Below are 26,934 nucleotides of genomic sequence, written 5' to 3'. Positions count from 1 at the left end.
TCAAAATTACATTTCACGCCACAAAATAAATCAATTTTCCGTTCCTAATAGACGAAAGGCAATAAAAGACTAGTTCTGGTCTCATCGGGAAGTTAACTATAAAAAAATCGAATTCTATTTGAGAGCTCATTTTTTAAGAAAATTTTGCATTTTTTTTTTGTTTTTTTCAAGTCACATAGAGACTAGTCACTTTTCATATCGAGGTTCCGTTAATGACAAACCTTGTCTACAATCAAATGAAGCTCAATGAACAATAAATTCGTTTCCGAGAAATCGCTCATATATTTTTTTTGGAATCGTATCTCAGTTTTTCTAATTTTAAATGAAATTTTGTTTCTTTTTGAGATTTTACTAAGTTTTTGGAATCCTATGGCATAAACTCGTTGACGAAAAGCGCAATAGGCTTCTTAATGAGCATTAAGTAGACCTTTCTAGAGCTTTGAGTGGACAGCTAATGGCTGTTAAGACTTCGAAAATATGTTTTCGATTTTTTTCAAAATAATCATAAACATGTTTTTGTGAACTGTAATCCAGTGTCAGTCATGACAGGACCCCCTCCTTCCTACTGCAACCAAAAATAATCTCGTCAGCGGTTTTATCTTCTAACTATTGGTTATATGACTTCAATGGCGCAAGGTTTCATTTTTGTTAATTTTTGGACATTTCGTATTATTGGTTACTTTTAAAATCTTATCACTTTATCCTAATATTGATAGATGTATTGTTTGGTTATATTGTTTTAGCTAAGATTTTAGCTAAGACGTTCAATGGATCATAACGTAAAGTTTTCAGAGAAAAATGGTTTAAATGACTTCAGCACTTTCTTCTCGCACTTTTAAACAGACTTTTTGGTGTTTGCCTGTATTTGCTTTTTTTTTCATAGTCATAAGACATTTTTCATGTCTTATTGATTACCTATGCTTGACAAAAATCCTCGTCCTCACTTCGAGGCATAACTGAGTGTAATTATTGACTTCCGTCGAAAGCTATTGAATTTAAAGGCTATTAAGACTAAAAAAAAATTAACATAAATCAATCTTAAGCTTCATTTCGTGAACTGCAAGTCAGTCTCAGTAATGACAGAACCAATTTCTTTTCTACTACAACCAAATTTTATCTAGTTGATTTTATCTTCTAGCTAATGATTATATGACTTCAATGCCACAAGATTTCATTTTTTTTTAAATTTGGGACATTTGGTGTTATTGGTTCCTTTTGAAATCTTATCCTGTTATCCTAATATTAATGGCTCCCATTGGCTTAGAAAATAAGTTCAATGGATTATAGCTAAAGTTTTCAGAGAAAACTTATGGTTTAAATTGCTTCGACATTTTTTTACGAGAATTTTTGTTTTTGCCTGTATTTGTTGTTTTTTTTATAATCATAAGACATATTGTGATGTCTTATTGATTACATATGCATGAAACACATCCTTGTTTTCACATCGTGGCAGTACTGAGCGTCTTGATTCGCTTCCGTTGATAGCTGCTGAATTTAATGTCTGTTTTGTCTTTAAAAATTTTTACATTAATCAATCTTAAACCTATTTCCGCGAACTATATGTCAGTCTTAGTAATGACAAAACCCCTTCCCTTTTATTTCAACATAAATTTGTCTAGTTAGTGGTTTTATCTTGTAATTTGGTCTTTTGACTTCGATGCACGAGTTTTCTTTTTTTTCAATTTTTTAATATTTTCGTAATTTTGGTTCCTTTTGAAATCTTATTACATTACCCTAATATTGATAGTTCCCAATGGCTAAAAGAACAAGTTCAATGGATCGTAGAAAAAGTTTTTGAGAGAAAACTTATAGTTTAAATGGCTTCGACATTTTCTTCTCGCACTTTTCATTGATTTTTTTTTGGATTTAGCCTGTAATTGTTGTTGTTTTCATAGTCAATGACATGTTGTAATGTCTTATTTATAACTTTTGAATGACAAACATCTTTGTCCTCACATCTAGGCATAAATTAACGTATTTAATGGCTTCCAATGAAAGTTTCGTGGTCTCCATGAATTTTTCATCACCATACGACTTTTTGTGATGAGTTATCGATGACCTATGAATGAAAAATAACTTTGCTGTCCCATCGAGGAAGAGCTTAGTGTGTTTATTCAATTCCATTGAAAGCTATTGAATTTAATGGCTTTCATACTAGTGGTTTGCTAAAAAAAACTTCGTAGTTTTAATATATTTGTTCAAATTCGTTTTCATACCATTTTATAACAATAAAAACAATCCCACTGCGGTTGAACAACTAAGTAAAAATAGAAAAGTTTTTACTGAAAAGTTCTTTTTCTAATGGCTTTGACACTTCTTGCTTAATTTTTCTGAATTTGATGTTTTCGCCTTTTTTATTCTTCAGGTAGCCGTAAAATGCTGACGTATAAACTTTTAATTGCCGATTAAATGAATGATGTTACCCGAAGCAGATAGTTTATAGCGAATAGTCTTAAAGTTTATGATATTATACATTCTTTATTTTTTAAGGATTTTTCAAACTTTTTAGTTTTTGTTGTTTTCTTAAACTCGTAACTTATTCTCGTCATGAAGAGGTCCCATCCAATTCCTTGAATTTCAAAAATTTACCTTTCTGCTTTTATGTTGCAACTGATGTTTTGTTTGGTGGACAAGATGCGCTTTCATAACAATTTTTTATGAGTGGTGTATTTGTGTTTCTTTTTCTCTTCCTTTAGCACATTCATGTAAAAACAGATCACAATGATTTTCAAATGTGGCCCAAACCAACTTATTTATTCTTTCAGTATAATTTTAGCTGAACTAGTATAAATAAAAAAGAAACAAAAATTATGATGTTCAGACATTAGCTAATGATTTTAATGGCTTCAATAACTTGTTGGTGTTTTTGCAAATTTTTCGTAATTTTTTGAGATTTTCTGCGTCTTTAGTCCGCTCCTATGGCGTAGGCTAACCAAAGTCTGGTTCCATTGGTTTCATATTGACTTTTTAGTAAATTTATCAAGAATTTTTTTGTTATAAGCTATAGATTTTTTAGACTCTTGAAAATATTTGGTTTAAAACATGCGGATTGATTTTTGATTTTAACCTCATTTTTTCCTATCTTTAACGAAACGTTACCTAGTCTCATTAAGGAGAACATCCATCTGCTGTTTAGTTAGGAAAAACTAAGTTTGTGTAGTTAAGATTTTATCTGATTGCATTTTGACGTTGTTACTAGGGGCTTTTAAATTTAGATATTGGGTTTCTGCCGTGAAATTTTTGTTTTTGCTTATTTTGTTGGTTGTTGTTTTTTCTCGTAATCTTTTTTAATCGCAAATCTCGTGAGCGCTGTAATGAGGCATTACCTTAAGTATTTCAATTAATAGTTAGGTTTTGTAACAATTTTTTTTAAACTCGAACATCTATTTTTGTTATCTCTTCGTTTGGTTGACAATTAAGTCAAAAATGTAGATGAGCTCGGGTCGGAACATCATGTGCGAACGCACATTAACGAGCCTCCTTGTTTGTTACGCCTAAAAATTGAATTTGACTCGGTCAATCGTTACTCATCTACATTTTATTGCGTCCCCATTGTCAACTAGGAGGGAGGAGTGTATCACATGGCTTTCATTTATTTTTTTGAGAACGGGATTTAACTTTAATTCTAATTATTAATATTTAAATTTTTGAGGCTTTTCTTTAGGGCTAATTTCTACTGTATTGTAAAAGTTTAGCGGCGTTGTTTATTTTGCTTATTTTCATTACGGCGCTGCCTCAAATTGCAATAAGCACAATCTAACCGAATTAGGTTTGCAATTTGTTCATAAATACCGCCGAGATAACTGATTTCGAATGATTTTAGATTAAATGTAGTTATGTGATGGTGAATTTGGGGCCTTCTCGTAAAGGCCAACGAGCACGGGCCTGTACTATTACACTTTGACTTATCAGGTGTCGAACACCATAATGACTACTGAGAAGGAAGATACTCTATCTAACAGCGATCTGCGTCATTCATACTTAGATTCAGACGACAGTCTGTTATCAACTGACATGCAGTTATCTGAGAAGATTCGTCTCGATTCCTTAATGCAGCTTTCCATTAACACCGGCGGCCAACTTTTCGATTCGGACTCCAGCCGTAGTGAAATCGAAGCCATGTTCGATGAAGCTGAAAAACGTGCTGCAGCTTTAATCAAAAGCCTTAGCGCTAAAATTAACCAAGTTTTACATGAGGACGACACGGCGCTTGCCGACGTTGGGATCCGAATTGTAGATCCCGACCATCATCACAATCTCTCATTAGAGACTTTCTGTTCTCTTTATCGAGGACTCTATGAGATTGTTGAGTTAACAGTCCAACACTTAGTTTGTGTGCCAAGTGATCTGGTTGAAAGTTTTGACGAGGAACGGGTTGTAATTACAAAAGCCCTGATACTTGACAAATGTCGGGAGTACTTCCGCCTTGTACATATTAGTTCATACTCATTTATATCATGCTGTCATGAATGTCCAATCATTTTCAATCATGCCAAAGTTGTTAAGTTCATAGAACTGCTTTTACAACCCATAGAAGACGTCAAATTCATCGTCAAGTGTCTTAACACCTTGGCGAGGTACGTCGGCCAAGTTCTAGACCAGCAAGTGCCAGAACATCAACAGTTAATGCAAATTACATCAACTTACTCTTCCCTTGACGTGGAACTGGAGGAACTAACAGGGTTCCCGGATTTCATTCCTCTACATTTGAATCTCCAAATCAAGTTTGATGAAATCCGTCATAAAGAAGCACATCAAATTAAGTGTCTTCAGACAGTAAAGTTACATTTAGATCAACTACGACTCTTCTCTCCTTCTACACAATCTGAATCACAGCCTTTTGTACTGCCTGAAGTACTTAGCATTAGCATCTATCAGGATTTCCTACTTCACCCCCACATCGTTGACATGGTTTTCGGCAACTGTCTTGATATCATAGAAGTCCACGAACAGTTTCTGGAGTCGCTGGATCAAGGGTTCCTTAATTACGTCGACCAAATACCAGACCTTACTGCAGAGTATTGTACTTTAATATCAGAACACTACGAAAAATATCGGGATATGTACGGCGCTTTGATAGGCGAAGTTGTGTTCACCTCAGAGCTAATTGAACTTTTAACCTCTAAGTGTCCCGAATTCGCCTACTTCCTCAAAATGATGTCAGAAAAGAGTCACAAAACTTTAACTCCACATAGAGGAAAATATTCGTTCACGGGTGTTTTCCAGAACATAGCCAGACATATTATGAGCTATTCTAACTTTTTCGCCGTTATCGAAGATCTATGCAAGCAGAAATCTTCACAAGATTGGGAACTTGTTCTCGAAAAAGTGAACAACTCTCAAGCCAAAATCAAGTCCACAATCAAGTATTTAAACGATGTAACAGAGTCGAGATGCCTAGCTCATGCTTGTTTGGGGACCATCGGCGAACTACCTTTATGTGTTCTTTTCTCAAGAGGTCAAACATTGCGATTACCGCCCGCTGTCATAAAATTCGGATTCAGCTCCAAACCCAAAGACGAATGTGTTTTGTACTTCTTCTCGGGTCTAATCGAAATAGCCCAAAAACGGAGGCCATATTCTTTGCTTTCGGGCAAAGACCACACCAAAACTCAAATGCATTGCTATCATTTACATCTTCAATCGCTTAAATATTGGAAAGTAACTAAGGAATCATCGAATTTGGTGAAAGTAACGCCGGCAGTTGGCGCTTTGTGTACTTTAAACACTCCACAGAATGTCCTGAAAGGACTGCATTACAAAAACTGTGATCAACCGAATGCTACATCAATTAATGGGTCCAAAAATCATTCTAATCTATTCCTTAAATTTTCCGAAACTGCAGTTCTTGAAATTTTTCTCGCTCAGTTTAAGTAATTAGCAATATTTGTAAATGGTTTTTACAGAACACATCTGTATTTATTAACACCGCAAGCTAGTGCTAGAGTGCAATGAAATTTACAAATTTTCATATAGTGTTTTGGAAATATTAGCTATGGGAACAATATTATAGGAAAGATTTATATCTGAAGCAAAAAGAACCGGACGACTTGCTCCCCAATGACTGGCGAGGGGAATCGGCTTTGTTTGTAGATAGCTTAAGCTTCTTTAGAAGGGTATCCTCAATGGGTGGATGCGGCGGTTGGGGGGGGGGCAAAAGAGGTAGAGCTTTAGGAGCACTGAACAAGCATTTAATGCACTCGGACTTAACCCTTTTTTTCGGAGACGGAGTCAATCTTCAGACAAAAAATTGGATCAAGTGAAAAATTAAATTTAAAAAACCAACTGGACACAACTGCCACAAATACTGTTTGAGAGCAATTCATTGTTTTTTTTTCTTTTTTTGTTGGACACGAATTGCAAGTGTTTACCAATGCTATTAATAAAGTTCCCTTATCCAAAATTATTTCGATCATTTTTTGGGCAGTACGAAAACAAACGTAAACGATTAACGTCGAGCCAATTGCTTTAGCTAGCTAGGGTTTAGGGAAGTTAGCTACAGTTTAACTGAAGGGGGAGCGCACGGAGGGGACAGGGGGTTGAGTGCTCCGGGTTATGGTTATGGGTGGAACGAGTTGAAGTGGGGGGGGGGGGGGGGGGACTCTATGAACCACCCTGTACAACAAGACAGTATTCACCAGAACAGTTTCAGTGAATCGCATACTTAGAGTCAGGTAGGCCGAAAGGCTCTAAGATAACTTAATGCCCTCTGGGCGTTACCTGTTTCTTTTCTGGACGAAAAGTCAAAAGGGTCAGACTAAAAATCGGCCGAGTGAGCAAACATTTGCGTTAAAAAAGACCATACGACAAATATAATTGCTACGAACTTCGTTTGAGAGGAATTAGAAAAATAGCCTCAATAAATTCTTAATTGCTCTCGTAGAGAAGCAATTATTGTAAACGTGTGTCTTTTTTATGCAAAATTTTCGCTTGACTGTTTTGACTTTTCGAGCGACTTTTACGCCCTTGATTTTTTGCGTTTCGCGTGATCTAAAATTCTCTCTCAATCACAATTTCAAGCAGCTGAACTCAATTGGCGGGAATTTAATACTTAAAGTCAAATGAAAAGTGCGCCGAAACCGGTGTTTTTTTTTCACTTTAAATCTTAATAGTGTTATATGTTAACCTCTAATGTGGTTATTTGAAGCTCACTATTGAACTTCTTAGTTCCATTTAGGCTCCCCCTCCCCCCTGACTGAAGTAGGCTGAAATTGATTAGAGCTATCACTAGTGGTTCGAGAGCAATTCTTCCGACGTTTGGTCGGTTATGTTTACATATGATATCCTGGAACAGCTTCAGTTCTGGACTGCTTTATGTTTACATCTGATATCCTGGAACAGCAGAGTTTATTGAGTAAATGTTTACATATCTGATGGAAACAAAACTCGATTCTATGTCGGAAGGACACTTAGGGTATGGAAACTAGATCAATTTACTCGAACTAACTTTTATCGCGGTCAAAAAAGTTAGTGATCGATACTTAACAGCTGGGAAAAACAATTTTTGGGAAAAGGCTAGAAGAAAGTGTGTCTGACGAAAGGTTCACGTACAACATATTTTACCATAAACTGCCGTTTTGTTATGCTAGAAAACATCATATAAAGGCCCGAAAATACCGCAAAAAATTAGAAGAGAACTTTGATTAGAAGCAAGTATTTCAGTTGACAAAATCTGCTCTTTGAGCTACCTGGGATCAACGATAAATAGAATAAATAGAATCCAAGGAAGTGGTCTGCCCAAAGAGGCACTAAAAACCTCAAACTTACCTGAACATAAATTTTAGAAAAAATACTCGGATTTTTGCTCCATTGTTTCGTATGACTAAAATTGTCATACAAAAATCTCCCCCGAAAGCCTTGAGAACTTGCTTAAACAACAATTATATCTCTGCTCAACTTAGACGCATAAAAATTGCTCCACGAATTCACTTATTTGAGCAGCTAAAAACGAAAAGTAAATGGTGCATCAATACTTCTAATGCAGTACCAGATATTACTCTATTTAGCCAGCTGTTCTATGAACCACCAAGGGAGAGAGTTTGTTATAGTTACCTTTGAAAAATGATCCAAATGGATCCGTTGAAAATTGAGAAACTTCAGCATTCCGTATTTTATCCACTTACTGTCAGATTTCCTCAGTGACGTCATTAGAGCTGTTAAGTCTATACGCAGGCACCAGGGGGGTTGATTTGTTCAACTGATCAACACAATTAATTAATTGTTTTGATTTTTAAAGTATCGAGTAATTTTTGCCAAAAAAGATTTGGAAATAAAAGAAGGCAAATTAAAGTTTTAAGAGTTTAAAGTGTCCTGATGTCTGTTTTTTCTATAAAACTGTGGCCAGCTGACTTCACGGTTTTAACAGCCTGCGTAAAAATTTGGATCAGGAACTCATCCGTGAAATGGTCACTCCAAAACTAGAATCAATGACGTTAAGGAGATTCAAAACCAACTAACCTAAACAACGAACATAGGCTGAAATGCTCTAAATCGGCTGTTGATTGGTTGCCTTTGTCAGTAGTTAGCTGTGGCTAGGGAGGCTAGCTTAAGCTTAGCTGAGGAAGACAAAACATGGGGTTAGTGGGCACGGAAGGATCTAGCGCGTGGAGTTGTGGGTAGAATAAAATTAAAAATTGCATAAAAAAGACCAGCAGGACTACTACAATTGCAACAAACTTCGTTTGAGATCAATTAATAACACAGGTCGAACTGCTGTAAAACAACTAGTGTGGAATTGGTTCCAGATATAACTTGCATAGGTAGCAGGATAACCTCACTGGGCAAAGAGAAAGTGAAAGGGGAGCAAACTTACAAAGTAAATCTCACTAAGAAAAGAATTTAGGCCTCAATGGCCTATTTGTTACCCAATTTTCGTGAGACGATTAAGACAGTTTTATCGAGCATTTTTTCTGTGACCAGTCCACGTAGAGGCCAGAAAAGCTCAACGCTGTCTTGATGGTGACTTCGCTTTCTCGGCTTTTACTTGGCTTTTACCAGTTCACCCCATTTATGAATAAGACAAAAATTGAATTGGTCACAAGAAAAAATACCGAGTGAAAAATTGGGTTCTTTCCCTTTATAACCTTTTCCCTCGACATTATAGCCCTCAATTATGGTATTTCTACAGAGCTGGGGGTTACATTTGCAAAGAAATCAACATGACACTCGAATTATTGCTACAAAATTAATTATAGAGCACTTAAAAATTACCTTGGTTAATGTTCAATTTATGCGCCTTTAACTGCCGAGAATCTTAGCTGAAAATTATTGGATGTTTCGCATTGCTTAATTTTTTAACGAAATAAAATTGTTGTCCCAGAACAGATCCAACAGAATTTTGCTATGAAGAAGCAAACTGACTATGCTACTAGGCAGAAAAAATAAGCGAAAAAACAAAATGTCACGCTAGTATTCTCTTGGGTTTTTATTTTTTTTGCGGCCAGAAAAAGTTGTTGCTAGTTAAGCTCAAATTGATGAACTGATAATTTGCAGATGTCATTTCTCAGGTTTGTTGCAATAACCGGCAAAGTTTTGATTAAATGTATGTTTAGAGCAAAACAGAAATACACCAAAAGAACAAAGTTGCAAACAAGAGATACATTGTGGGCAGTCGTCACAAAAAGTTTTTTCAGCTAAAATCATTTTAGCTAAAAATTGGACATGCTTTTTATTCGTGACAGCCAGAATAACCAAAACTAGTTTTTTGAAGTATCTGTAACGAACGGCATTTCTCGCTTATTCTCTTTATATATCTCTTTCAAATCTTTGTTAGTTGATATACATAAGGCAGCTGAGAATGTAGTGAAGGACAAAACTGAAAGCACGGACAGTGAAATTCCGATAACCAAAATGAAGCGCAGCAGAGATTTAAATACGGCATTGTAGCAGCCTTCACCGTAAATCACGATATCTGACTGGTTGTGGTCGTCAAATTGTTCAACAATTTTTTGATGTCTGGAATTGGCTACAACTGATCGTTTGTGTCTGCTGGAGTAGTCAACTGGTTTTGCATGTTTCCAGTCAATAGTGACATTGCCGGTGCCTAAAACATGAGACTTATTAACGAAAAATGACTTGGTTTCACGAAAAGTTTGTACTTAGTTTGAGGACACAAAATCTCTAAGAATTGCTGGCAGGGCAACGACTGTAGAAGTTGACATGAGTATGTTTTCGCGCCTCAAGTCAATTGAAATAATAGAGCCACAGTTAAAACAGGTGTTTGGTGGTGAGCGCAGAGAAGCAAAGGACGTTTTTGTTTGAACGTTTAAAATTAGAGTTTCACATACACTAAATGAATGTTTCGAAAAACATATCAATGCCAGACTAAGGAAATCTGTTAAACCGCCACATAAGGCGCAAAACAGAAAAACAGAAATGTATGGTATACAAATGTATGCTCAAAAGATTACTAAGCAAGTCTTCGGTGAACAGATATCGAAACCAAACATTACCGACGAACGTCGGGCGAATTGCTCTCAAACGACCGGCAAGCGGTTGGCTTCGTCAGTAGCTAGGCACGGTTTAGTGAGGCTAGCTTTAACTTAATTGAAGGGGGGTAAGTGAGCGCAGCGGGGGGGCTGATGAGGGGTGAGTCAATCTCCAAGAACCGCCCTTTACACCATAAGTATATGTCTCCAAAACAGATTCAGTGAATCGCTTACTTGGAGACTAGTGAGCTGAAAGGCTCTAAGAGCACTTAATGCCCGCTGGGTGCTACCTGCTTATCCCGTTTTTGAACACGAAATGTCAAATGCGTCAGACGAAAAATTGGTCAAGCGATAAATTGCATAAAGACCGACGACCAATATAATTGCTACAAACTTCGTTTGAGAGCAATTAATAAACTTGGACCCAATAAAGCAATAATGATCCATATAGCGGAGTTATACGAAATACCACTAGCTAATGTTTTTCAATTGTCTTCCGTTTTTCTGGGTTCTTTGATTATAGTCAGTTTAAGGAAAATGCTAGTATAAAAAATAGGGGAGGCGAGACTAGATTCATTTTGGGCAATTGGTGATAACATTTTTAGCCCGTAAGTAGGCATGAATTATGGTTCTTCCTTCTACAGGCAAACTTTTTTTAAATGGCAAGCGGATTACGCGAAGTCACCGAGAACTTACGTCGTTTATCGGGAACGGCATAGCGTTCTGAGATAATCAGGTGGAATTTCGAAGTGATTTCTGTATAATCATGCAACTGATTTAAAACACCCTTTGTGCCAGTTCAGGCGGAAGTTCCGAGGAAGTGCTTTTAAACTTTCAAGTGATTATAATAGGAGTTTTCTTCTAGACGAAGAACAGGAGAATCGCATTCACAGACAATTATCACCTCTTTTAAAGAATTTTAGGGAGATAAATTACGACCTTCGATAGAAAAGTTGAATGCAAGAAAAACTGTCAAATTCTGTGCATAACAGAAATTATTATTAACAATTTACCTATAGTTGTGAAGTACTTTGTTGCCGGAAGTCATTGGAAACACCAACGTTGACGTCACGGAAAAGGAAGTCAAATAACATAGCTGGCAGATTGCCAGAAAATAGCCGCAATAGATTCGTAGATCGGCAGTCTAAAAAAAATCAGTAAAAAAGACAGACCAAAAAACTCTTCTTTTCATTGAAGGCTGATCTGTTATATTTTGATTAAAAATCTGTATAAGTTTTTGCTGCCTCTATAAGTTGATCTCAAATAACCTTCATTTAGAGTGACACACGCCCATTTGACCTTATCTCTTTGAATTAAAGTAACTAAAAGTCAATTTCAAAGTGAGCAAGTCATTTTTGAGAGTGAGGTAAGTCAAGTGTGACCGAAAATTTAATCACGCGCATGAACAAAAAAACTCGCTCCACTAAGAGCGAAAAATGACGTCACACATGCAATTCAGTTGAAATTGCATGAACGAATGAACAAAAAGTGGCTGTGACGTCATATGGTCGTAACAAAAATCATGACGACGAAATAAAAAAACATAGCAGGACAAGTCCTGACGTACAATGCAAAGAATTTTCATTGACTAAACAGGAAAACTAGACCTAGAATGGACTATGAACGAATTGAGAAAACCATTTCAAAAAAATCAGATCAAAAAATTGAAAAAAAAACAAAAAATCAATGTCAAAATGCCGCATGTGAACAAAAAAACCACTAGCGAGAAATGAAAATTTAATTCAAACAAAAAACTAGGCCTAGAATGAGCTGTGAATTGATTGGGAAACCATTTAGAAAAAAATCCGATCCAAAAAATCGAAAAAAACAGTAAAAATCAGAGTGAAATTGCCGCATGTGAACAAAAAACCACTACCGAAAAACCGAATTTTTGTTCAAACACCATTTTCGCACTCTACTTTAAATTTGGAGCAAAAAAATTTCACGCCGCAAAAACTCTCGCTTTTTCGCTCCACTTCCTGCTTCGGCGTGACCAAAATCACTACTCCAATTTGACTTCAAAAATCATGAAAATGTGTGAACAGATCTTAAAAAAAAAACATAGCCGGAAGAATTCCGGAAACGACTCGCAGGATAAAATTGCCCATGATTATGACTTAATAAATCGAACAACTTTTGTGAACCCTGAACCTCCACAAATGCCATAAAAAATAAGGAAGAATAGAAACGGCATTCGAACACAAATTGAACAAAAAAAACTAGAAAAACTTTTTTCTAATAGAGTTTTATTAATAGTACAAGGAAGCATAAAACCGAGTAAAGTTCCTTTGCATTTAATGTAATGAAAAGTTCGCAAAACAATGGGCAAGTCATAATAGGCTAGGAAAATTCTGAGATTTAAAAAAAGAGAAACTCCAAAAAATAAGTAGTGGTTTAAAATTTCTGTTTTTCTACCAAATTTCCCCAGAAAAAAATAATTGATACCAAGGGAACTTTAGTCAATTGGTAACCAAAAATATCTTAAGTAACAAATTTCTATTCGATTCTCACTTAAAGCATTAAAACGAAAAAAAACAGGCAAAAAAACCATTAAATTTTGTTTAAAAGTCAACAAAACTGATCAAAATCCTCCAAATTAGCAGTAAACTCAAATTAACCACTTGAACATTTCAATTCCTATCAGAACAAGCCTAAAACTAATACAATATCACAATCAAATTTCATAACCATCAAAAGTTGGAAAAAACTGCATTTAAAATCCGCACGTGAAAAAAACAAATTCGCTCGCTTAGGGAAAATTTTCTCAGACATCAGTTTCTCGCTCTCTCAAAAACAGCTGAATGAACAAAAACCACTCCCTTTTTGCTCGACTCTTCAGATTTTTTCAGCGCCAAAATCACTCCAATTTTTTCTACGCGTTTCATTTCCTGCTTCAAAAATCACTCCAATAAAATTGATTAAAGAAAAGTAAAGAGATTAAGAAAAGTTAGTAATATCTGTCATTGAAAAGTGCTCTAAATACATTCCATTAAGACCTCTAGAAAATTTCCTATCAAAAGCTAGAATACTAAAAATTAGCAAATAGCAGAATCAAAGGATTTCAGCAAAAATTCAAAAAAAATCACAAAAATTCGCAGAAATCTTCATAAAAATTACTCAATTATCTTTAATAAAAGGACTCAAAACTGAAATCATTACACATCAAAAACAAATAAATTGGACTATAGGCATCCCCAAATGCTATAAAAACTTCAAGAACACAAAGAGCATTCAAAAACAACTTGAAAGAAGTCTTAGAAAACAAGCTTTTTTGATTTCACAAGAGCACAGAGCCAAAAAACGTTAAATGAAGCAAAAAGAACACTGAAAAACTTCCAAAACAATAGCAGAAACGAATAGGCCAAGAAACTTCTCTAAGTTTAGAAAAAAAAAGCGAAAAAAAGCAAAAAATTAAGAATAATTAAAAATGTTTGTTTATTGTCATTTTTCTTTAAAAATTTTTTTTAAAAACCTAAGAAAATGTAATCACTTGGTATCTAAAGACTCAGTAACTAACATGCGTCTATTCAAAGCCCATACAAAGCAATATAACAAGACAAAACGCAAAAAAATGCCAAAATTCGCCTAAAATTCAGCAAAATAGCTGAAAAACCAGCAAAATGGTATAAAATTCTTATTAATGACCAAAAACCTACAAACCATTATTAAAGCAACCTTAAAAATCACACAATTTCATAATAAGACTTCTAAACCAAGAAAATTAACAAAAAACGGTTTTAAAAAGCCGCACGTTAACACAAAATTTCGCTCGCTTACAGAAATTTTTTTCACACCTCAATTTCTCGCTCTCTCGAAAACAGCGGAATGAATAAAAAGCCACTCTCTTTTCGCTCCCTCTTCACTTTTGTTCAGCACCCAAACCACTCTAAACTTTTTCACGCGTTTCATTTCCTGCTTCAAAATTCACTCCAACTAAAGTGATTAAAAAAAGGACTTCTCCAATACTCCTCTTCGAGTCGTAAAAAGACAGCGCCCCAATACAATTCAAATTCTTTGAATTGTAAAAAACCAAGAGAAGGCCAATAATAGCCCCAGCTATCGCTGTGCGGCTATTAAAAAATGATTTATATGGGATATGAGAAGAAAATACTGAGATTTGTCAAAAAAAATAATAGCGAATTGAATCATGCAAATCAAAGAACTAAAATTCAATCAACTTAATGCTCGCCTTGTAAAAAAAACTACTCAGCAAAATTTTCCCCAAGAAGAACTGTTTTTTGCAGATCAAGGTAAAATGTCACCGACAAATCTTGCTTTCATTTATTGCAATATTGCAGTGAAACAGAATGGAATTTCGCTAAATTTTGGAGTGACCAATCTTTGAGAGCGTTAGCTAATATAAAAGCGTTATATAATGAAAGGTTTGATGATAACTCCGACGGCGAGAGATCAGACTTGGCAGTTCGTGAATGTCAAAGATTGACGAAGCGCAAAAAATGTTTTCGCGATCAGCTAAAGCAGCCCGTGTGACAATTCCCCTGGAGCATATCATTGAAAGGTGAGGCCATATAGAGTTGGCAATGAACCAAACTGTTGAAAGATTGATTTGAAAGTAACATTACAATTGATTAGGAGATATCGCAGAATGGTTTTCCTAATGTTTTAATTTAATTGAATTTTATTTATTAATATTATACCTTCAATTTAGAATGATGAATTTTTTCCTAATTATTTAGTCTGAAATCCAATTTCTGGATAATTATATAGGTTCTGCTGGCGTCTTAACTTCTGGCACTGGCAATTTTTAGCATTTTAAAACTTGTACGCACTTTTTAAACAAACAGCAAGACAAAAGAATGCATGAAACGCATTGCTGGTTAGCTTTACATCCGTTTAAGGTATTTGCATAATAGCGCAGGGATGGAAATAGCGGAAGGATTATTTACAGATTACTAGACGCGCGTAAATGGCTATTGTAGTTGACCTGATGAGCCACTTGGGCTGGTCGAATTGAAGAAATGGGAATCGGTCAATCAGGACAGGTGTTTTATCAGATCGAGATTGGGAAATTGTCTTATTTAATAGTGACATCATGCTAAAACATCTGTCTTCTAACAACATATCTTAATTCTGTACTGTTCCTAAGACTGCTGTCTCTGCGGAAGACCACTCGTAAATTTATCGCGTTGAAACCCGTCAAAATATGCTGTTTTTCAAATTATTAAATTTTAAATAAACACGTGACCTTGGTACGTTGAATTGAAGCCCTACAAATGTAGTTTGAACTATTTCCAGCAAAGAGGCAAAAGGTGCTATATTAGTGGATCAATTAGAGTTTATATCAGAGGAAAATATAGCTCCTCCTGTCGCATAAACAGCTCGTCTTGGCTTCCCGTCGCCTACCTGTTAACAAAATAAAACAAAAGGTTCAATAATAACCATGTTGATAAAATGAAACATGTTATAAAAAAGCAACCACTGCTTTTTTCTCCGAGAGTGCACCACTGATTGTTCTAACAAAGATTCAAGTACCCCAACGAGGGTTCTGAGCGAAAACAGAACACATCAGTTTTCGACAAGACTCACTCGGAAAATGCGGAATTTGAGCATTGCATAAATTTTTCTAACCTTTGTTTGCAGAAAGTTGTTTAGTTTAAACGCAGCAAGAAATATGCAAAGCTTTTTATGTTCATCGCAACAAGTTCCGGGGAAAAACACTATGCAGTTTCTGCCCTGCGAAAGTCAAGACAACTGTGATCTCTCAGTGCTTCCCTCTTTGCTTTTTTAGACAAGCGAATGCTATTGTGAAATTTTTCCTGCACAAGTGCTAAACATAGGTGGTCACTGTACATCTGTAACACCTGGGATTTGACCACATTGCATATTGTATTTTAAAAATATGAAGTTCCGACAAAAAAATTGCGTACTGCAGTATAAAAAAAGGCGACGAAAAAGTATCGTGGTGCTCAAGTTTATATTTTGTGGGCTCTAAGTCATAGAGTTGCTTGGATAAAATGTTCAGTCTCTTAAACAAATTCCTGGTTATAGCTTTGTGAAATAATTTTATTGTCTTTGCCAAAAGTCGGGTCTCATGTTTATCATCTCCAGCTCTTCATGAATCGAAGACTAACAAGAGAAACCTGTTAAATGTTTTTTAGCCGTGTACAAAAAAATTGTTTTTAAGTCTATGATTACGTTAAAAATTGAGTAAATTGTAAGAGAATTTGAATTCTACAACTTATGCTGTTTTTATCAAGTTATTAAATTTTAAATAAACACGTGACCTTGGTACGTTGAATTAAAGCCCTACAAATGTAGTTTGAACCACTTTCTTACTTTGACACACCTGCTTTTACTTCCTGATTTCCTGATTTCGACAACAAACAACAAAATGACCCATTGCATCGCATGCACTGTTACTGTTAACGCAGATACCATCAACATTAAATAAAATAGCATTTTCTGAATTCCAGGAACAGAACCTTTAGTGGGACATAACCAGTTCCTTATATTTCTCTAAGGTGTTATGTTTCAAAAACTCAATTCAGAACGAAGCTCCTATCGATTCGAGGCACCTCTCGACACATTCAGAAGGGATAGAGATGACTGGCATCATTTTGCGCAAATAATTTACAGATTTTGTTTGCGTTTCGGATATCGGTTTTCTCCATTACTGATTTCTCGTAAAGATTATTGAAGGCCCAACTGTCATGTCTAAATGTATTTTATCATTTTAATTGTTGTTTGCTTCAGTAATGGGAAAAATTATTTCTGGTTGATTTGAGTTGACAAATATTGGCTAAGATTGATCGAGTGTCTATATTTTTATGCAATTCCCATGTCATTTCTATCGGTTTTTTCATCGCTTCCAGTGTGAGGACAAAGAATCCATTTGTTCTTGATTCTACAACTTTCATCTAATTGTATTTCTCAGCAACTGAGCGAGAATCGTGCATCAATTGCTGTTTTTTAGTTCATACTGCTGTGTAAATTCACTAGTCGGCAGTTTTGTGAAATCAGTACTTTGTTTCTCTAAAGGGTTGAATTTCTCAACTTACCGAAAATCTTTTTAATAAGGGAGACAGAAATAGTACTTCTAAAATTTTGGATAATTTAACCATTCAAAAAGGAAAATATCTCTGGTCTCTCTTGACGCTTCAGTTATGAGGACAAAGACAAATAACGTAGCACAACCGAAAAAATTAGGGACATTAATAATTTGTATAGCTCAGTTTTTAATACGACAACTTAATTCGTTATTTTCCTAACAGTTGAACGCCTATCTCGCCCATGAAGGGTAGAGTATGAAGAGCATGAGATTTCAAATCTATTTTCCCTTGATGAACCCGAATTCTGGCATAGTCCTCACATCGCCTCCGAATAGTTCTATGTTCTAGAGCTTCAATTTTCTTTCATTTGGACGAACTGATTTGACATATAGATTTTTTCCTGCGCCTTTTTAAGTTCTTCTGGGTATTCAAAAACTGGAGTGTTCTAGTTCTAAAACAAATTTACTCTGGTTTTAAAAATAAATATATTTGAAGAAATGTTTCCAATAAATTTGCTCTACATTTGCCAGCTATTTCCTCCCGTGTTTCACAAAAAGAAAGATTTAACTAATGTCTTGGGGTCTTTGTTGCATAGGTAACCTGATTTTATATGAAAGAAATAAACTCAGAGATCGACTCTCGAACGCATGTAGTTATTTTTGTGTCTTTAAGTTTGTTATGAAAAACTACTTGTACATGAATTAAAATTATTTGATTTTGATTTTCCGCGCTTGTATTCCCAAATCCTTCAAAGTTTATCACAAATTTTCAGTGAAGCGGAGACTTCTTTGTTGAAACTTGTTGCATGCTCTCATTGCGAAGTTTACGTGATAGTTGAATTTTCCTGCAAATTTAATGAAAATATCGCAACTTGAGCAACTTGAACATAAGAATCAAAGAAAGAACCACACGAGTTTTACTTACCATTGTGTACAACAATTTAGTGTTTTGTTGTTTTTTCAACCAATACAAGACAATCCAAAACGAACCTCTCTAAAAATTACCCTCTCATTTTCTAATTCACACAGAAAATCATTTTAAAACTACTTAATTTGTTTCAAAATCAGCGGATCCATATAAGTGGACAGCAACAGATCTCAGCGAACAAATTTTTCTTTGTAGATTTCTCCCTGTCTCAAAAAGGAAAATATCTCTGGTCTCTCTTGACGCTTCAGTTATGAAGACAAAGACAAATAACGTAGCACAACCGAAAAATTAGGGACGTTAATAATTTGTATAGCTCGGTTTTTAATAAGACAACTTAATTCGTTATTTTCTTAACAGTTGAACGCCTATCTCGCTCATGAAGGGTAGAGCATGAAGAGCATGAGATTTCAAATCTATTTTCCCTTGATGAACCCGAATTCTGGCATTGTCCTCACATCGCCTCCGAATAGTTCTGTGTTCTAGAGCTTCACTTTTCTTTCATTTCGACGAACTGATTTGACATATAGATTTTTTCCTGCGCCTTTTTAAGTTCTTCTGGGTATTCAAAAACTGGAGTGTCTAGTTCTAAAACAGAATTACTCTGGTTTTAATTATAATTATATTTGAAGAAATGTTTCCAATAAATTTGCTCTACATTTTCCAGCTATTTCCTCCCGTGTTTCACAAAAAGAAAGATTTAACTAATGTCTTGGGGTCTTTGTTGCATAGGTAACCTGATTTTACATGAAAGAAATAAACTCAGAGATCGATTCTCGAATGCATGTAGTTATTTTTGTGTCTTTAAGTTTGTTATGAAAAACTACGTGTACATGAATTAAAAATGATTTGATTTTGATTTTCCGCGCTTGTATTCACAAATCCTTCCAAGTTTATCACAAATTTTCAGTGAAGCGGAGACTTCTTTGTTGAAACTTGTTGCATGCTCTCATTGCAAAATTTCTGTGATAGTTGAATTTTCCTGCAAAATTAATGAAAATATCGCAACTTGAGCAACTTGAACATAAGAATCAAAGAAAGAACCACACGGATTTTACTTACCATTGTGTACAACAATTTAGTGTTTTGTTGTTTTTTCAACCAATACAAGATAATCCAACCCGAACTTCTCTAAAAATTGTGCTCTCATTTTCTAATTCACGCAGAAAATTATTTTACAACTACTGAATTTGTTTCAAAATCAGCGGATCCATATAAGTGGACAGCAACAGATCTCAACGAACAAATTTTTCTTTGTAGATTTCTCCCTGTCTCTTATAGGCTTTTTATTTTTGGTCTTCTCGGCAACTCTTGAAGAATAGCAGCATCCAAATATCCCATTGAACTTTTATTGAACAGGACAGAGAGTGTTGTCTCAATTCTATTCAAATCAAACAGGCCTTCTGTATTCTCCATTACTTGAGCGCAAGTCTCAACTATTTTTGTTTTGTTTACTTTATCCTAAAAAACCAGGTTTACAGAACCCTCATTGATATACAGCAAGATAAATTTGCGGTTTCGCATTGAATAATCTGCTGTGCTGCACCATGTTTAGCTATGCAGCTCGTTTTTCTGCACTTCTGGCCTTTGACTTGGGTATTTTTATCAAGATAAGCGACAAATTGTGGAAATGAAAATGATCTTTTGTTTTTTTTTGCAATATATCCTTGCATGAATGGAACAAGCCGTAGAACAAACGCATAGAAAAACCCTTCTGTTTTTGTTAGCATAACGCGTGAACACAGATATCAACGAATCAGATCACTCTATCTCATCAGTTCACAACTAAAAAAACATTCAATCAATTATGTGTAATTACTCTTCGGCGAAAGATTGGAAGATTGAAGTTCTTCGAAATTGTTGTTGCGCTGATTTTTATTACACTTTGAGGACAACAAAATTTTTCTCCCGAAAAATTTTAAACCAAACTCTCGCCTATGATAGGCACTTATTGCTCATAATGTTGCCCAATGTGATTAAACAATTATACTAAAAAACCTTCTGCAATGAGCTGTATTCCAGAATGTAGAGATAAAAGTGAAGAAGAGGAGCTTCACTGGAGGTTGACATGGCCACCAAATGTTTGTCGTCCTAGTTTTGAAACTGTGAAGAAATTCCATGAGAACACATCAGAACGGCGTCTTTTGCGGCACGCAAAATTTAACTCAGTCTTTTTTAAGGTTATTAGATTTTTTTGAATTGGATCTCCCTCTGAGTGCTCTCAGGCAATTGCTTAGATGTATTTTTTTGTGAAGTGATATAAGAAAGATTTCAGCCAATATAGGGAATTTAATTTAAGTTCTAAAGTTTGGTTTGGAGTTCAGTTTTGGCACGAGGCGAGTAATAAATATATAAAATTAGTCACTTTTATAACACTTTTTTATTGTTTTATTGTAAGCAATCCTCCTCCTGGATCACACAAAACATGAATTTAAAGAAGGTTGAAACTTCACTCGGAGCGAAGACTCCTATGTTTAAACGTTACTCCTATGTCCATAATTCCAATGTTTGATCGCAGGTTGCACTTCGTAGTCTGATTATCAGAAAAATTACTTCGAAGCATTCTCAAGAATTTACAAATTTTTATAACCTAAACAGGCGGACGTAGGTTTAATAAAAAACATACCCGGCAGATTGCCGGAAAATAGCCGCCGTTGATTCCAATAAGCATGATTGGGATTTAAATAACAGAAGATATTGAAAAAAAAAGATTTTTGTGCAAAAACATTTTTTTAAGTCCGATTTATTTTGATGGCATTTCGTGGTTGAACATACTTCTGTTTTAGAGAGAGGCTACAGGGGCACTTTGAGGACAACAAAATTTTTCTCCCGAAAAACTTTAAACCAAACTCTCGCCTATGATAGGCACTTATTGCTCATAATGTTGCCCAATGTGATTAAACAATTATACTAAAAAACCTTCTGCAATGAGCTGTATTCCAGAATGTAGAGATAAAAGTGAAGAAGAGGAGCTTCACTGGAGGTTGACATGGCCACCAAATGTTTGTCGTCCTAGTTTTGAAACTGTGAAGAAATTCCATGAGAACACATCAGAACGGCGTCTTTTGCGGCACGCAAAATTTAACTCAGTCTTTTTTAAGGTTATTAGATTTTTTTGAATTGGATCTCCCTCTGAGTGCTCTCAGGCAATTGCTTAGATGTATTTTTTTGTGAAGTGATATAAGAAAGATTTCAGCCAATATAGGGAATTTAATTTAAGTTCTAAAGTTTGGTTTGGAGTTCAGTTTTGGCACGAGGCGAGTAATAAATATATAAAATTAGTCACTTTTATAACACCTTTTTATTGTTTTATTGTAAGCAATCCTCCTCCTGGATCACACAAAACATGGATTTAAAGAAGGTTGAAACTTCACTCGGAGCGAAGAGTCCTATGTTTAAACGTTACTCCTATGTCCATAATTCCAATGTTTGATCGCAGGTTGCACTTCGTAGTCTGATTATCAGAAAAATTACTTCGAAGCATTCTCAAGAATTTACAAACTTTTATAACCTAAACAGGCGGACGTAGGTTTAATAAAAAAAATACCCGGCAGATTGCCGGAAAATAGCCGCCGTTGATTCCAATAAGCATGATTGGGATTGAAATAACCGAAGATATTGAAAAAAAAAGATTTTTGTGCAAAAACATTTTTTTAAGTCCGATTTATTTTGATGGCATTTCGTGGTTGAACATACTTCTGTTTTAGAGAGAGGCTACAGGGGCTACTATCAATACCGATAAGCATTAGAGATGGTAACTAAGACTTATAGGAACGACGTTCAATTAGCGGGCATCTAAAATTGGGCTTTATGCGTTTATCCCGTTTCTACTTCTGACTTCAATTTTTTATACTGACTCTGTTCATTTTGAATTGCTTTGCTGAGCAACTGATGTTCAAAATCACTTTTAGCAGAATGAGAGAAGAGAGAAACTAGCCTAGAGAAGTCAAAAAGATTTCACGCAAAATGTTGAAAAGGCGGCAAAATGAGGTAAAGCGAAACATTTTTTTATTCGACGAAGTAAAAAAAAAATAGGAGCGCTATAATAGCCGGCTGAGAAGATGAGGGCGGCTATTAAACAACAAATATATTTCAACTATAAGATCATTTTTAAAAGGGTTTTATGAAACACGATATTTATAATATATTGAACGTCACCGACTAATATCGGAAGAATTGCTCTCGGAAAATAAGCCAGCGCTCGAATCTATTAATCTATTGCAGCCTATTTCAGGCGGCGGGGGGGGGGGGGGGGGGGGTAACCATATTCACTAATGGGGCTTCAACTGACGTAATTAGAGGTTTTTCTATACAATCATAACCACTAATAAATTTCGATGTGACAAAAATTACACCAATTTCGGCGAATTTTTCATTTGTCTTATAGTAATGAACTATTGCACTTGAGTTGAGTTGCTGATGCTTTTAAATGAGAGTGACATTTCTCTCACGTGGAACGAAGAAAACTCAAGAGCGTATAAGTCACTCGAAAAGTCAAAACGTTCAAGTAAAAATTTTGCATAAAAAGACCAAATCATTTACAATGATATTTCATTTACAAAAATCAGATCATGCTATAACATCTATCTAGACTTCTAACAAAATCTTTTTTTCGTACCGTTGTTAGAACTCTGATGTCTCCGCTGTAGACCGCTCCTAAAATTATTGCGTTGAAGCCGATCAAAATATGCTGTTTTTTTTTATTATTAATTTTTAAATAAACAGATGACCTTGGTACGTTGAAATGGAAGCCTTTCAAGTTGAGTCCGAACAGAAAAGCGGCAAAAAGGTTATATTACTGCATCATTTATAGTTTATATCATAGCCCGCAAATTGTCGAAAAATCGGAAAATAGCCACCGTTGTCGCGCTTGAAGCGCATCCGTATTGAAACAGAAAAAGAAGAAAGAAGAGATAAGAATTGCCAGAATTTTTTCCTACTTCTTTTTGCATATTTTTAGACAAGGTTACGTCGTCTTTTCTCCTCAGGGACTTCGAGTAGGTCAATAAAAGAAACAGTCGATGTTCTAATAGATCGACAAATACTAACTTCCATATTCTGGCGGCACTTTCAAATAAATTGCACAGATGAATGGCTCTTCTGAATCTTTACAGTCCCCTCTTGCCTGATAAAGTGAACTTAGGCACCCATAGTTCTCATCTTTCGTCCTCTTTTCGGGTTCAAAAGGTGCCCAGGGCGCCGCAAATGGAATGTCCCATTGAACCGAGTAGTACACGTATCGCTGGGATCCCCGATATGATCCCAAATACAATTCGGTGGGGCTTAAAAATCCGTTCTCTTTAGCACCTTTGGTCAGGGCTTGCATTTCCGCCAAATTGAAGCCGACAGCAAGATCAAACGCATCTCCAAATTGTGTGAGACAGTAATTGCGTGCTTCGTCAAAATCCAGTGTCTTGTTTATGACGTGGTATTCAGCTGAGAGTGAAAATTCATCCGTGAATTGGAAGTACCATTTGCGAGCTGAAAATTGAAAAAAAAATGAATATTTACTTAACACTGTGATTATAATAAATTAGCTTTGATGCAAGATTGTTATCAAAAATAAGTAAAACGGGAGAAATTTTACTGCGAAGGTAAGTGAAACAAAGTTTTGTAAGTACTGTTAGGTAATACGGGGAAGATGACAGATGCTGGAACAGTATACAGCAATTTTTCAATATCATTCCAAAGACTGAACCACCCAGGTCGAGGTGGCCAGACCGAAGTGACCCCTGATCAGACGAATTTCGAGCGCACACATGTTCCCGGTGCGCTCGAATTACATGGTCTGGAAAAGGCTTCGAGCGCACTTTTGTCTGGACAATGGTCTGGTACTTGCCTGATCAGAGGCCACTTTGTTCTGGGACGGTCTGATCAGAGGTCACTTTGGTCTGGGACGGTCTGATCAGAGGCAGTTTCAAGCGCACACAAGTTTGACCAGAGACCAATTCGAGCGACATTTTTTTTTGTTTTCTTACTGACTTTTGTTGTCTCGGGTAAGAGACAACAATAAAACAGCATTCTGATCGGAACTTCTGAAAATCTGATGGGTTTGATCAGAACCAAGGGGTCCAGCTGATAACAACTGCCGGTCCCCTCAAGAAAAGATTTTGAATCAAAGTAGATCAAGACGTTTTTATGCAGAGCTGTCTAAGTTCATTTTTTCAGTTAAAAGCATAAAAAAATGGCATACTCAGTAATTTTTTTGATCATTTTTTTTTCGATTTACTTTCATTAACAATACTTTCCAGATTGGTTTTTGTTAGTTGAATATAAGATTGATAAAATGGTAGATGAAATGAATATATTATAACGATATTGAGAAATTTGTTCATGTTTAAAATCATTCTCTGATCAGACTATTTCGAACGCACTTTAGTCTGGACAATGGTCTGGAACTCTTCTGGACAATGGTCTGGAACTTGTCTGATCAGGGGTCACTTCGGTCTGGAACTCGCCTGATCAGAGGTGGCTTCGAGCGCACTTCGAGCGCACAATAATCTTCGAGCGCATTCTCGTCTGATCAGAGGTCACTTCGGTCTGGGATGGTCTGATCACAGGCCCCACTTGTCTGGGACGGTCTGATCAGAGGCGATTTCGAGCGCGACCTCAACCAGGGCAGCTATGCTGAACCAGCGTTTGTACACTGAATATGGTTTTGTAAACCCGGACCTAATGACGAGTCAATTTCAGTTACGGGCAAGCCTAATCGCAATTCTCATTTCATTACTGATTTACAGAGTTATCAACAAGTCGTTTTTACTCTTGGCAGTTAAAATCAAAGTCGTATATGGTCAAAAAATAGGCCCAGAAACGCGATAAATTTAGCCAGGGAGCCGTCAGGTTTTTTGGCCAAAACTCAGCTGAAAGCTACTCAGGGAAACACCCGAAAATTCCTCAAAAGGACTTATTTTGGGTTTATTATATCTCCTGGGGTACTAGTTTGTTTATGACAGTTTTGGAGTGGTTTACTGTTTGGAAAATGGTTATAATTTTATTCCCGAAAATTGAATGTAACATAGTTTTGAAAATCTACTACTATTTGGGGGGGGGGGGGGGGGGGGCACAAATTCTACTACTAATTGCATACTCCTATTTGAAATTCTACTACTATTTGCTTACTATTTGGGGGGGGCACAAAGGTAAAGATCCAATTATAGAGGTGTAAAAAAATTAAATATGGAGGTCATAAAGGAAAAAAAAATCAAAATTTTGTTCAAGGAGGGGGGGGGGGGGGATACCGGATATTATCAATTAACTAGAATGACCTTTGAGTTTGTCGTATTTTTTGCCATTGTATCTCCAGTAACGTGCACAAAAGAAGTTTCTCGGCTTCACTCCGCATTCGAACCTCTTCGTCGTGTCCAGATCCAGACACGTGAAATGTTTCTGATGGTGATAATCAAGAGCTGGCTTTTTCCAATGGTCCCAATTCATGTCCGCGTTCACAGGACGGGATACTTGGTCTTTGCCAAAGGGCACAGTGACCATGTTTCTCGACTTGGATTTTTTCCTCTCGATTCCCAAATGAGGTCGCCAGGATGCTCTAAATTTCTAATTAGTAAAGTCTTGATTTTATTGGATCTATTCTCGGCCTTGCATTCAGCTTTATTTTTTTGTCTAACTGCCACCGTCAAACTCCAACCGCTTAGCTTCTAAGATCATTCAAGATTCTTATTGCAATAATATTTACCTTTAACGATGCATAATCCCGTTGCTTATCTTGCAAGAATCTTGAAGATCTTTCAAGGTAATTGTTTGATTTCAACTGCGGGAGTTACGTCATATTCCTCATTTCAAAGGTTTCAGGTTTCACTTAAATCTTGCTATTACTTTATGGCATGAAATTTTTCATGGAAAAATTTGCAAATTTTCGAGACTAAAAAAACGTCGTTCGAGGGACAGATACAGAATCAAACGCTGCTTGTACTATCATTGTTGACACAATTTCAAGTTTTACTTCCCGGCGTAGATTTTTCTATAGTACAATTGGTTTCCATAAATTTTTCAAGGAAACCCTTAAGTTTAATCTTAATGCATTCTGTTGACATGCTCACCTATAACTGTCTTGATCAAGCAAGAAATCGATCTCTTCAGACGTAAATCCGACTGCCAAGTCAGATTTCTGGCCATCTTTTGAACCGTGATTCTGACAATAGTCTCTGGCATCCTTCCACTTCAGTCTAGTATCAAGGGGTGGAATGAAGTAGACTCCCTTTATGGTTCTGAGTCTGTCTTCCCAATCGACTACACCTTGGAAGTCTAGGAAATAGCAATTGGTTATAGGGCTACCCAGGTTGACGAATTGCGCTCGTTCGTGGTCAGACCAATCCAGACAATAATCAATCAAGGTCAGACCATAGTTCATTTCTGAAACTTTGCTCGTTTTTACATTGTTTTTAGGCAGAGCCACGCAGACACAGGTCTCCCATGATTAGACATTAGTTCATTCTTATATTATACTTTGCAATTCCGGGTTCAAAAAAGTTTTAATCTTAGAATTTTTATATTATAGACAATTGACTTCATAGTTTTCAAATAATGCTAAAAACACAACTGTGTCATAAATGAAC

General features: G+C 35.9%; 2 protein-coding genes across 3 annotated transcripts in view; one reads left to right on the top strand and one right to left on the bottom strand.

The window, feature by feature from the left end:
• Positions 1–3,826: 3,826 nt before the first annotated feature.
• Positions 3,827–5,975, top strand: LOC142349883 (uncharacterized). Its single transcript, XM_075401721.1, has one exon. It carries the CDS (start codon positions 3,928–3,930, stop codon positions 5,875–5,877), a length of 1,950 nt encoding a protein of 649 aa, XP_075257836.1. The 5' UTR covers positions 3,827–3,927; the 3' UTR covers positions 5,878–5,975.
• Positions 5,976–9,500: 3,525 nt separating this feature from the next.
• The window catches only part of LOC142349528 (uncharacterized), a 60,791-nt gene continuing 43,357 nt past the window's right edge, over positions 9,501–26,934 (bottom strand). The window contains exons 5-8 of one of the 2 annotated variants that reach the window (XM_075401147.1): positions 26,419–26,623; positions 25,630–25,907; positions 23,411–23,842; positions 9,501–10,042 (exon numbers count right to left, since the gene is read on the bottom strand). In XM_075401147.1, coding sequence (XP_075257262.1) covers positions 9,696–10,042; positions 23,411–23,842; positions 25,630–25,907; positions 26,419–26,623 — 1,262 coding nt within the window. In that variant the 3' untranslated portion in view covers positions 9,501–9,695. Of the gene's footprint in view, positions 10,043–15,682; positions 15,792–23,410; positions 23,843–25,629; positions 25,908–26,418; positions 26,624–26,934 lie in introns of those variants that run through there. The other variant, XM_075401148.1, reaches the window with a different exon arrangement.

This window comes from Convolutriloba macropyga, chromosome 11 (assembly GCF_964194025.1).
Source record: "Convolutriloba macropyga chromosome 11, txConMacr16.3, whole genome shotgun sequence".
In the NCBI taxonomy this organism is placed as follows: Eukaryota; Metazoa; Xenacoelomorpha; order Acoela; family Convolutidae; genus Convolutriloba; species Convolutriloba macropyga.
Note: the sequence above shows the minus strand (reverse complement) of the source record. Positions and strands in the feature narration are given on the sequence as shown.

Bases quoted from the DNA above. Each gene is read 5' to 3' on its own strand.
- LOC142349883 (XM_075401721.1), top strand. From the start codon at position 3,928: ATGACTACTGAGAAGGAAGATACTCTATCTAACAGCGATCTGCGTCAT.